This window comes from Mauremys mutica, chromosome 13, assembly GCF_020497125.1.
Source record: "Mauremys mutica isolate MM-2020 ecotype Southern chromosome 13, ASM2049712v1, whole genome shotgun sequence".
Classification (NCBI taxonomy): domain Eukaryota; kingdom Metazoa; phylum Chordata; order Testudines; family Geoemydidae; genus Mauremys; species Mauremys mutica.
The window spans coordinates 7,316,018-7,329,079 of NC_059084.1; the positions used below are offsets into that span (position 1 = coordinate 7,316,018).

The following is a 13,062-nucleotide window of genomic DNA, read 5'->3' on the forward strand; positions in this document are numbered from 1 at the left end:
CCCTCAATATTTGACAATAATGCACTTGGCACAAGAAAAAAAAACGGTTTTATTTTCTAAAAATAAACCTATCATTGCATTCAGGTTGGCACAACAAGGAAAAGAAAATGAAACGAGTCCCAACTGGGCTGAGCGCAGAAGAGAAATCTCTCCTCAGAGCAAAAGCACACTGGCATTCTGTTTCGTTTGGTTGTGCTCACACTCTGCCCTATCTTCCTTTTCCCACAAAGATCCAAGAATAGGCTCTTGTTTCTACACTTGTCCTTGACCTAAGGTTGTCCCAGGTTCTTAGATTCTCCATACATTTTGATTCTGGGAATTGCTGTTGTCCTTCCACGTTGTCTCAACTAGCGATGAACAGTACCAAGAAACATAGTTGTGTTCTGAGCTCAGTACTGTAAGATGAACCCTAAGAAGTTCAGGAGATCCAATTCCCATGCCACCAAAGCTTCTCTCTACAACAGCCCACTGACCTGAGCGGGCATCATAGTGTGCTTTTTTCTCAAAGGTACTAGACAGAAGTCTTAGTGGCAGAATGGACCTTCTCTGAAACAGAATCAGATAGCTCCTCTTAGGTGTCTGCTTACCCTGAGCCTGGTCCGATGCCCAATTAAATCAACAGGAGGCTTTCCATTGTCTTCAGTCTGTGCTGGCTCATATTCCCTAACCTCACTTGTGTAACCTTCCTCCATGAGCGCAGGAAGAAAGGGATAGTAGTTAAAAAGAGAACCAAAGCTGTGGTGTATCAAAACTTCAATCACAATCCAAAGAGCACTAAAAAGTATTGTGTCCAGAGAGTTGCTTAGCACCACATTTCTCACTGATTTCATTGAGAGCTGCAGGTGTCTATGCCCCAACTTTTCCAGTTGTGACTACATTATAGCTATGGATAAGCTAATTCATTCCGTTTGCCTCAAAAACACCATTCAGAATCAAATGAAGCTGATCAAGACACACACAAAGGACCTGTCAAATATTGCTTATATTTCTGTGACATGATAGGAATACAATACTTCACATGAGATGGGGAAATGTCCTTTCAGATACCATGTGCACATACATGCCTTTTTATATACAAATGTTGCCCTAATAGGAACAGGGTTTTTTTGCTATTTAATTCAAATCAAGGATTTTCAATCCCACGTCAACATAATAAAACACCACTATTCTTTTGCTCTTGAAATGATAAATTCATATAAATTTCATTTTATAAACACCACTAAAGCATGTCATATATATATAAACACTTCTAACATCATAAGTACATTATGCACAAAATATTTCCCCAAAATAATGTCATGCAACTCACCAGGCTACTGCTTGTACCCAAAGTGTTGGGACTCTTTCTTGTTTCTAGTGTACTGGAGTGGCAGACTCCTGTAGATAGTGGTTGTCTTGCTCACAGGCGCCTGAGAAAACTGTTGATGGTCATGAAGAACCGTTTACTATTGGTCAGGGTTAATCTCTTTGGGCCTAGTCACAGCCCTTAAACCCCCACGGGTGTGTAAGATGGGGAGTGGGTGTCAAGCAGCAGAGAGGGGGACGCCGCACCCAGAATACTGCAAGGGCTCTGTATGCACCAGTGCATAGGCGTTTATTCTGGGCAGGCACTATCAACAGGTCCATGACTACCCAGAGCTACTGACCAGGGATGCCTTCCAGAATGTCGGTGTGCAGCAGGAGTTACCATGCTCTGATAGCAGAGACGTTGCAGTGTTTCCCAATACTAGCTATTCTCTTTCAGGGTAGGTGTACATGGCATTTTGGAGCGAGCCTTTCAGCCCAGGTCAATGGCTCTAAAAGTTGAGGTATAGACAGTGCTTTGAACTTGCAGCTCGGGCTGAAGCTGCTGAAGTTGCGGCTGGGGCTGGGGGATTCAGAGCCCAAGCTCCAGCCCATGCCCCAACTTCAATGTGTTACTATACCGCTATTTTTAGAGCAATAGTGCGACTAGCCTGAGGCTGAGAGGCTTGCTCCAAAATGCTGTGTAGACATCCCTAGACACTGTGGTGTGACAATGGTTGGTAAATATAGGCCTTTTAACGGCAGCTTCTGCAAAGTAAATCCATGGCCTTGGCGGAGGAGGATTCACGGATGGCAGAGGAACTCTTATGCAAAGCCCGTTCCCAGTGAGTGTCAAGGAAAGAACAGACATTTTACTTCAACCCCGTATCTCCACCACAGTGTCACCCTCAGTAGAATGGGAAACACCAGGCATGGTATAGGGCCGTGTTTAATGGTGCCGGCTGTGCTTGGGAATGTTTGGTCCTTTGCGAAAAAGCTATAAACAGCTTTTTAACCTTCTTCACTCTTTTACAAAAACATAAATATAAAAAAATATACAAAGTAGCTACAAAATCTTTCTAAATATTTTGTAGTGACCATTACATGTTGATTAAACAGCTCGTTAGTGGTTGTCCTATAATTCTTCACTACGGTTTTATGCAGGGTAAGGATTTCAGGGGCCTGCATCTTCAGAGGGGCCTCAATCCAAGTGCTGAATTTTTACCTGCAATTTTTGCTTGTGCAACCATTTGAAGAGCCAAATAATAAGATTCTGACACCTGCCAGATTTCGTGGGTGCGGGTGAGACAGCCACCCATAAATCTGGCCATCAGATGCTGAAAATCCATTGCTTGGCCTTGCCAACAACATACGGTTAATACTGCAGTGCATATTTAAAGGGCACTTTTGAAAATGTGGCCCAGTTTATTTGCAAACAAGGGATCAGATCATCATCTGGTGCAAATCAGCACAGGGCTGCCCAGAAGGGGGGACAAGTGGGGCAATTTGCCCCAGGCCCCGGGCTCCACGGGGCCCCCATGAGAATATAGTATTCTATAGTATTGCAACTTTTTTTTATGGAAGGGGTCCCCGAAATTGCTTTGCCCCAGGCCTCCTGAATCCTCTGGGCAGCCCTGAATCAGCATAGCTCCACTGAAATCAACAGAGCTGTGTCTGTTTACACCAGCTGAGAATCTGGGTGATCTTTTCATTAGCTTCATACAATAAAGTCTGTCGCTATGTTAGGTTCTCTTTAAACTAGCAGTCTAAGAAAAATTAAATTAGTTCTGATTTTTCTGCGTACAATGTCTTTACAAAGCAGAACAAACAATACACTGCATAGATCCATATCTTATGTGTTTCTGTGTCAAGCAGCACAATAGCTCAAGGACAACAAATAATCCAACTGCCTTTACAGGACATTACAAAATGTGTCCATCTTAAAACAATGGAAGAAAAGCAGATTGTAACTATACTGCAAATCCTGGGACTGGAATTAGGAAACCAGAGGTAGTGACAGAAAAAGGCTTGGGTAGTGAGTTCAAAATAGCCAGTGGCGTTCAAGTTTCAACAGTGTGTTGTATGTGATCGACTGATGAACTTCCCAGGGAATCTGTGTTCTCAAACATGTCTTCCATTGCACAGTAATATGAACTATCGCAGTTAAATGTCTATAACTGAACTGAGCAGAGAGAGGATACAGCGTGCATTACGCGCAATGCTGTATGTGCTACAGCAACACAAAAACCACTGTTCTTTGTTTTTTCCTTGCTTTGCATATGGTAGCAGACTGTCAACACGAGGATAGGCCGTTGATCAGACCTAAAAAGCCTGAACACACGTGCTTTGCAACTGACGGCTCTATGATGTATGTGTTACAGGCCAGATTCTCAGCAGAAGTGAATGGTGCCAGTTTACACCAGCTGAGAATCTGGTCCCACAGTGGTACCCTGGCTTCTTTAATGTGGTTCAGGTTTGTTACAGAAGTGCTATAAATAGGGTGACCAGACAGCAAATGTGAAACACTGCGACAGGGGGTGGGAGGTAATAGGAGCCTATATAAGAAAAAGATCCAAAAATCGGGACTGTCCCTATAAAATCGGGACATCTGGTCACCCTAGCTATAAAGCTACCAGTGAGTAAAATAACAATGTCAAGCACCAATGCACAGATCCTCATATGGCATCAATGTACATATCCTCTCATGTGCTTCTGCCATTCAGAAAATGTTACGCCAGACCAGAACTTACTTCAAATATCCTTCTTTAAATAGAAAAACAAAGTTTAAAGCAATAGTAATAATAATAGTAATCATAAAAACAGGACTAGAACAATATCTTGACATGGTATTTATGAGGCTGAGAGAAAGTCCCTTGCAGTATTTACAGTGCTAGTCAGCAGCTTGGGTCTGGAGAGATGTGTTCTCCTGGAGGACACAGTTCCCGTTTTCCGATGCATCTGAGCTCCCTGGTAGGGATTCTGGGGGAGGCGGTTTGTAAAGGAAACAGGCCAGCAGGAAGAAGACTGTTCCAACTACCTGTAATCATCAAGACATCCCCTGTTACTAATAGAGCCACTTTTAATACCCAGCATGACTCTCATTTATTTAAAAACCCAGGGCCAGATCCCCAAATAATGTAAATCAGCACAGCAACTGTGAAGACAGTGGTGTTGCTGGTGCCAATGCAGCTATGCCAATTAACAGTGGCTGAGTAGCTCCCTCCAGGTTTCCCAGATCCAGATTAAAATAGTTTGAACACGTTCCGAGGGAGTTGTAAAGACAATTTGACATGCAGGTGATCTGTGCAGGAGGATTTGGCTGGATTATAAAGACAAGGAAGAGATTAGCCAGGAAAATATATTAGTATGTGGCTCTGGGAATATGCTCCAGTTGATTATGAGCAGGTGTGCATGCCTACTTTTTAGAAATGTGCATGAATCCTCAGTGAGCAGCCAGTTAATCTGCACAGTTCCCTTGAATGTAGAGGCAGCAGAGCAAGACTGCACAAGGGTGAGGCCCGAAAGCCTTATTTTACAAGCTCTTGCTACCATGTGAGTAGTGCTTAGCATGAGGCAAATTACACCTCTACCCCGATATAACACGGGTTTGCATATAGCGTGGTAATCCCTGGGCTCCGGCAGCAGGGCTCCGGAGGCGCTTTAAAGGGTCCGGGGCTCCGGCCACTGCGGGGAGCCCTGGGCCCTTTACATCACTGCTGGAGCCCTGCCACTGCTACCCCGGAGCTGTGGCAGCAGGGCTCGGCCGGCGATTTAAAGGGCCCGGGCTCCCCGCAGCGGCCAGAGCCCAGGGCCCTTTACATCACTGCTGGAGCCCTGCCACTGCTACCCCGGAGCTGTGGCAGCAGGGCTCGGCCGGCGATTTAAAGGGCCCGGGCTCCCCGCAGTGGCCAGAGCCCAGGGCTCTTTAAATCACTGCTGGAGCCCTGCCGCTGCTACCCTGGGGCTCCGGCAGTGGGGCTCCAGTGGTGCTTTAAAGTGCTCGGTGCTCTGGCTGCTGTGGGGAGCCCTGGGCCCTTTAAATCGCCGCTGGAGCCTTGCCGCTGCTACCCCGATATAACGGGGTTTCAGCTATAACGCAGTAGGGATTTTTGGCTCCCAAGAACTGTGTTATATCGGGGTAGAGGTGTACAAATAAAACTTCATGCCATTACACACACAATTTATGGTCATACTTTTTAGACCAACACTGTACTATGCTGTGGGTGGGGGGTAGCGACTACCCATTAGCATTATGAGGGGGATTTATCCACATCAAACAATCCCTGATGATGATGAAGATCACATATAAACTTCACACCTGGCCTCCCATTGTCATCTTTCTAACAGACTGACCCCAAACCCTCCATTTAAACCACTGCAGCTTCAGGAAAGTTCAGCTCTGAAGCTGAACTTTGCAGTCATGACCTATCATCACACAGCATCAAACCCTGTATGGAAAAAGCAACCGTGCCATTATTTTGGAAACAAACTGGTTTTCTTGCAGCTGGGATTTGGTTTTAAATGAAGGACTGTTTGGATTGGGGGTGAGGGAAGGTCTGCTCTTTACCTTGTTCTTGACAATTAGCCGGGGCTAGATTCTCTGATCACCTGACTCCATGACAGCAGTGCACTGGGAACCGAAGCTCCAGCCATTTAAAACACCTGGAACCACACTGCACTGAGCTACCTGGATTTAGAGCAGCTGAGGATCTGACCTGTAGTATTTTGCTGTGTATACTATCATTGCTACACATATACCTTCTCACCACAGCTGCTGATTCCTCTGTGACCTGCAAGCCAATTTGGACTGAGCTAAAACAATGCTTTCTGCTCATAAATACTGAAACGTTCGCCCTCTCGACATTTTCGAGCCGTGATCAGAGAATGGCTATTTACTCTTCTTTACAGCATGAGCAGAGTGACCTGAGACACACTAGCTAATAGACTGCATTTATCCACTCAACTCTAGTTCTAGAGTGAGTGATTTTAATAAAATGTGGGTTTTGTGGAGTTTTTAGAGGAAAAATTTTTAGAGAAAAAACATTTAGCCTGGAAAATAATATGAACTCAGGAGAATGATGGTACCCAGAGAGTTGTTAAATTGCGAATCATAAATGGAATATTTGCATTTAGTGACAAACACTTTGCTGTGTTTTCACACCAAAGTTGCGTGAAGGTAGGATTTGTGTTGTGATCAGAACAGCATAACAGAGGTTTCCAAAATTCTGCTGCAGTTGGCGCTGCTCATCTAACCAGTCGTAAGCAAAAAGCACAGGCTAGGAGATGTGAAAGTGAAATAATAACTGGGCATCACCTTGTAGACAATTCCAGCGACCAGAGTGTATCGGCTCATGGCGGAGTTCTGGTAAACGTAGCAAGAACCTTGTTCTCCACACTGGTCCTGCCACACCAGACATGATAGATCAATCATTGAGCCGAAGGCAATAGGACCGGGAATGCCTCCTGCATGAAGACAGAATGGAACATCAGTTGATATAACTTCTATCTATCATCCTCAAGGTAGCCCAAAGCACTTTTGAAACAATGTGTCAGGTTTTGCAGGTACAGTGACTGAGTAAGCTAACACTGCAGCCTGCATGGCTGGAATTTCCAAAAGAGCCTAAAGGAGTTAGGCACCCAAACCCTACTGAGCTGGGTGACTAATGCCCATCTGCTCCTTTGAAAACCCCAGCCTATGAACTCAGCAATGGCATATGTAGTTATCCAGGGCCTTGGACAACACAGCCCATTTTCTTCTTGGAATGAGCAGCTGCCCACCGCTATTGTTTACTGCTTTGGAAACCTGTTATGGGAGTTGTAGTTTTCCGTCCAACTGCCAGGTTACATGGTTAACAAGAGAGCTCACTTCAGCATATGACACTTGTAAGAGTTCAAATCTGCATCCCCACCGGGACCCCCAGGAACTTTTGATGTCCTAGCCAGGCTGGCGCCCTGAATTTACTAAACTCAAGCTAATGATATTGTATGAAGCTTTGCTGTTCTGTATTAAGTTATCTCTACAGCTGGATGTGCTATTCACAGTGAACAATCTAGCTGCAAAATTGAGCTCTTTTTTTTCCTGTTTGCAAATTACATGCAAACAGGATTGGATGTTATGAATAGTGTAGGTAGGTGAGAGAAAACATCCTCCACTCAAACATCACATATCCCCAGTCCCCTTAAACTATCTGTATTCGGCCCATCGACACTCCTGTGATAAGTGGTTTATAAATACAATAGGAAAGACATACACATTCACTCCATACTATACCTAGAGTTCTTACTACAATCCACTGGATTCCTAGTGCAAACGACCTCTGTCTGTCGGAGACACACCTGGAGTACACACAGGTAGAATTTTAAAATGTTGACATGAAGCAGTAGCAACTCACCAGCAGCAAAGAGAAAAGCCTCTCCACACCCCGTAACACCATCAAACAGTGTACTCTGATGACAAAGGGATATACTTTCAGCCAGAAATGAGGCTCATTCTCCCCTTTTGTGGACATAATGTGCACCAGCAAAATGTGTGTCCACGCTTTTGGGAATTGTGAGGGCAAGTCTGGGTATTTGCACATCTAACTACCTCACTGAGGGCACAAATGAGCTACATACAGGCACAAGCGCTCAGATTGTGCTCACAATTGGACCGAATGGAGAATCACGCTCGATATCGTCAACACACTGAAAACTGGGCCATTTTCATCAGGCCCTGTACCACAATCGCTAGGATAAAATGAAAATGTTTGCGTTCAATTACTTCCCGCCAAAACGGAGGCTTTGTACGGTAAAGAGAAGGTTCCGCTGCTTACCGTAGAGTTGCGGTCAGCGCCGGAATACTGCATAGGAATGTAAAGAAAATCACAAAAAACATGAAAACCAGAAGAACAGTCCTTCTCTCACAGGAGGAAGTGCATTTCCCTGCTATCGCTTGGGCAGAACCAGTGGGATCATTCTCCAGGATACAGCTACACTCATGGTAAACCTGGGAAACAAACACCTCGTCAATTTCCCAAAGAGACAGCGTTTCAATAGTCATAATTTGGGCCATGACTAGAATTGCACATGGTCAGATCAGCTATTTTTACAGCTGGGTTTTGCTCCTGGGGCAGAATAAGGCAACCACAGCAGGGCCAAGAATTTGGCCTTATGCTAGTTTCCAGTGCAAATATTATCAGGTCGGGTGGCAATGAACTTCACAAGACTGCTCTGAACTCTGGAAACATTAGTTATTGCATAGTGTGAACACCCTCACACACGCTGTCCCCTAAGTGCACAAAATACTAACGGGATTAAGAGCACACAATGGGACAAACTTTGCTCTGAGAATGGGAATTATGTGCACACAATGGGACAAATTCAGTTCCCATTTATACCCGTGTAAATTCAGAGTTCAGTTATCAACAAATATAGGCTTGAAATTAGATGAAGATTTCTGACCATCAGAGGAATAAAGTTCTGGCACAGCCTTCCAAGAGGACCAGTGGGGGCAAAAAACTTAACTGGTTTCAAGACTGAGCTTGATAAATATATGGAGGGGATGGTATGCTGAGACTGCCTACAGTGAGATGTAGTCCATCTGCAACTACTAGTAGTAAATATCTCCAACTTCTGGAGATGGGACACCGGATGGGGAGGGCTCTGAGTTACTACAGTGAATTATTTCCCAGGTGTCTCGCTGGTGGGTCTCACCAACATGTTCAGGGGCTAACTGATCATCATATTTGGGGTCAGGAAGGAATTTTCCCCAGGTCGGATTGGCAGACACCCTGGGGGAGGGGGAGGTTCGCCTTCCTCTGCAGCGTAGGAACATGGGCCACAGGTGGGTTTGAACTAGAGTAAATGGTGGATTCTCTGTTCTTTAAATCATGATGTGAGGGCACAGAGGTTGGGGGTCTATTACAGGCGTGGGTGGGGGAGGTTCTGTGGCCTGCGATGTGCAGGAGGCCAGACTAGATGATCATGATGGTCCCTTCTGGCCGTAAAATCTATGAATCTATGAGTTATGCAGGATTTACATCGGTGCAGCTGAGAGCAGAATCTGACCCACTGCATGGAGTCTAGACCCTTAAGTAATAACATTTGGAACGTCAAACTCCAAAATGGAACAGCAGGACTAGGTCAGTGCTGAGCAGCAGAAGCATAACCAGAGTACTTGCATCTCAGTTGGTGCCCAACGCTCACGAATCCTATGTATTCACAGGGGGTCCTTCTACAGTTTATATCAGCTTTAAAGCAAAGCTCAAAACCTGAATAAACTTAATGTAACTTCATCAAGGCTGGCCAGAATTTATGAAGGTGGATGTGCTAACTAATGTTCTTTGCTAACACCTGGGTTCTTCAAACCATACCTTCTTGCCACTATCGAGGATTGATTTTTTTGTGCACCCTGCGTGGCAGGCAGAGTAATACATGATGTCATCGCTTCCACAGACTGGACTGTAGATCTCCCTTAGACAGTCACATTCGGTATTGCACGCTGCAGTCAGGTTTAGGCTGCTTTCCAGTAAGATGCTAAAGGAAACAGTGGATTAGTCAGCAGATGTTCCTTTAACCGTATCTTCCAGGGCTGGGTGGGGTGGAATAAGGGCTTGTATACATTACCCGCTGCATCAACGGGCAGTGATCGATCCAGTGGGGACCGATTTATCGCATCTAGCCTAGATGCAATAAATTGACCGCTGAGCACTCTCCCATTGACTCTGGTACTCCACCGGAGCGAGAGGTGCAGGCAGAGTTGACGGGGGAGCGCCAGCTGTTGACTCAGTGCAGTGAAGACACTGCGGTGAGTAGATCTAAGTACGTCGATTTCAGCTACTTTATTCACGTAGCTGAAGTTGTGTAACTTAGATCAATCCCCTCTTCCCCCCAGTGTAGACCAGACCTAAGAGGAAAAGCAGGGAACAGGAGTGTGTGAGAGGGGATGCTAAGGCAGTGGGATGCTGGAAGGTGCTAGGCTGTGTGTAGTCATACACTTGGAACATGCCTATAAGGTTGGCCTTGCAACCATGCAGCGACATTATTCTGTAGTGCATTAATATTAACCTCAGTGTTGATCACTCAGGTTTATCCTTGTGTTTCTGTACCCTCACAATACACGACTGACGGGAACTGTGATCATTATTATTACCTTCGGTCATACATCTGCGTTACTCCCGCCATAGGCATGTTAGGGCAATGAATGAAAAATATGAAAACAGCCAGTAGACTTGTCACTGTGCAAAATAAACACAACTTGATGATTCCTGAACAACGAAGCTTAAACTTATTCACGATGAATCCTCCCAGGAATGTGCCTCCTCCCCCCGCTGGCACAACAAGATAACCTAGGGGAAAAGAAACAAGCCTATAAATGTCAGGAAGGGAGTCTCTATTCATCTGAATGAATACACTACAGAGTTGGCATAATTGTAACTCCTTCTGTGCCACTGGCCTATGCTTGTTTCTTGACGGGAATTTATAAGACTTGAAAAGAAAAGAAAAGAAAAGAAAAGAAAAGAAAAGAAAAGAAAAGGATACCTTCTGCCTTCAGTAGCAGCTCTGAAAGCCTAGCCCCAAAACTCAGAAAATAAGGAAATATTTTCTGCATATAGTGCAGTTCTGCCCTGAAAAATGACTCTCTAAGAATAGCATTATGGGGTTCCATGTTTTTTGTATCCCATTGAATTCAGATCAAATTTGCTCAGTTTGCCAATTTAAATGTATTAACCTATGTGTGTATATATCAGCCTGGGATCTGAGAGTGAAGCTGGGTTTTTTCCAGCTGTATGTTACCAGTAATACAGGTTCCGTAACTCAGATACTCTCCTCATTTGCACTTGAGTAATACTTAGATACCACTATTGACAGTTCTCTTGATGGTGCACAAAGAGGAACAAACCCCAGCTCACTCTGTGTTGGTTTGGCAGGATCAACTGGTGTAAAAGTTGGAAAAACATTTCCCACTAAAGTTAGCAGATATAACACTGACTACGCACACGGTGCAGGTCTGCTGGGTCGGATGGTGCCATTTATATCTAAGATTGCAGCCACATTTTACATGATACACACAGTGTCATTACCGCATAGGGTCAGGACTGCATTTGACTCTGTGATAAAAGAGATCATCTCCTTGATCATGAGATTTTAGTATTTTTAGACAATATAAAATTTACATGGGCATTATTGAAAATCTGTTTTCTTACCAAACAAGGTAGCAGCTTCAGAGGCACTTAAACTATACTGTGACTCGAGGAACTTGGGTCCAAAAGTAGACATTCCCGCAATGAGTGTGGCTTCAGTTGCTCCAGCTAAACAGAGGAAGATGAAGGTCGGGTTCTTCAGAAGCAGCAATAATGATCTGTCGAGTCCAAGAGGCGTACAGAAAAGACAAATATGAGGCAATTGCATTGGGTGGTGCAGTTTTACTTTGTTATTGTCTCTTTGAATCTAAAGGGCTAGAGGGGGGGTCTTTAGGCTCATCCGTGCATAAGGGTGGTACCCAGCTGCCCCACCTTTCATTGGAAGAAAAAAGAAAGGAAATAGTTGATGCAGCTCTTTGAAAATGCAGCGTGCTTCTCTCCTCATGCTGATTCAGTCATGGCACCAAGGAGCAGCACCCCTCTCTGACCACTCCCTCTCCACCTACTCAGGTGGGGACTATTTGATGAACGTTGTTGGGTAGCATCGCCTGTCGGCAGTCTCCTCCCTTGGAAGTGGAAAATCTCGAGTTTGTCCACTGAGTTTGATCCACGTTGTAGGGGTTTCTCAGTATTTTTTTCCAGTTGCCTATTCATGTAGAATGATGATTTCCCAAATTGAATACCTGGATTGCACCTGCAGACTTCGTGAATGCATCTGTTGTGTCCACCTAGCTGATATTTACATAAGCAAACAGGGACCAGCATATGCAAAATGGGTGTCGCATATGCAATCATTGACATCATAGGAACAAAATAATGTGGGTCTTGCAGACACCAATTGGTGAAATCACAAATTCTGTGGATGCAGTTTAGATGGTGAGTTTTGAAAATTCGGGGCTTGTGTCTGCAAGGTGTTGAGTGTCCTCAATTCCCATTCAGGGCAATAAAATCTGAGGGTGCTCAGCACCTTTCAGAATTGGGTCAGAATTGAAGGACAACATACCAGTAAATATCACTTTTAGATCCTGGTTCTGCTAGCTGTTGAATACACTCAATTCTCATTTCAGTTTATGGGAATTGTATCAGTAAGCAGTGATTTCAATCTTTGTAACCCTAACCCAGACCAAGTGACTGGGATCAGGAAATAAACCAGTGTCTCTTATCAGCACTCCTGTGTGTCACACATTTACTATTCTACAACTCAAACCTAATACGTTTTTTTCCTGCTCTAAGTACTTTCATAAAGATGTTATCGTCCTACTGTAAAGCAGCAATCAACACAGGCCAGACAAAGTGGGTCCCAGTTTAAGTTTAACTAGTATGTTTAGCAAATACATTTTGCTTTTGACTAACTGGAATTTATTAGGGGAAAGCAGACATTCCAGACAATTTGCCATGTGCCATATTTATGCAGAAAGATGATCCAGCAGTGCTCCTTCTGTTGGATACAGAAAAAGCCCCAGGCTTGCTTGATAGTCTCAGTTCTCCTCCTCTATCTGCGATATTGATTTAGGAAATCTACACTGCTTTGCTGGGATTTCTTTTGTTAACTGGCTTGAAATTCTGTCATGTAACTCTATTAGCCTACTCCAATTGCTCCCCTCTGAGGCTGTTATGTGTAATGAAAAGTCCTGCCAAAAGCAGTTTGGAACATACT

At 44.5% G+C, this 13,062-nt stretch overlaps 1 protein-coding gene across 2 annotated transcripts in view; it reads right to left on the bottom strand.

Moving 5' to 3' along the window:
• Positions 1–2,879: 2,879 nt before the first annotated feature.
• Positions 2,880–13,062, bottom strand: part of SLCO4A1 (solute carrier organic anion transporter family member 4A1) — a 45,781-nt gene continuing 35,598 nt past the window's right edge. For both annotated transcript variants that reach the window (XM_044986583.1, XM_044986584.1), the window contains 7 exons: positions 11,469–11,623; positions 10,415–10,610; positions 9,636–9,798; positions 8,097–8,269; positions 7,556–7,620; positions 6,599–6,747; positions 2,880–4,321 (listed from right to left, as the gene is read on the bottom strand). In XM_044986583.1, the coding sequence (XP_044842518.1) occupies positions 4,175–4,321; positions 6,599–6,747; positions 7,556–7,620; positions 8,097–8,269; positions 9,636–9,798; positions 10,415–10,610; positions 11,469–11,623 (1,048 nt within the window). In that variant the 3' untranslated portion in view covers positions 2,880–4,174. The remainder of the gene's footprint in view (positions 4,322–6,598; positions 6,748–7,555; positions 7,621–8,096; positions 8,270–9,635; positions 9,799–10,414; positions 10,611–11,468; positions 11,624–13,062) is intronic.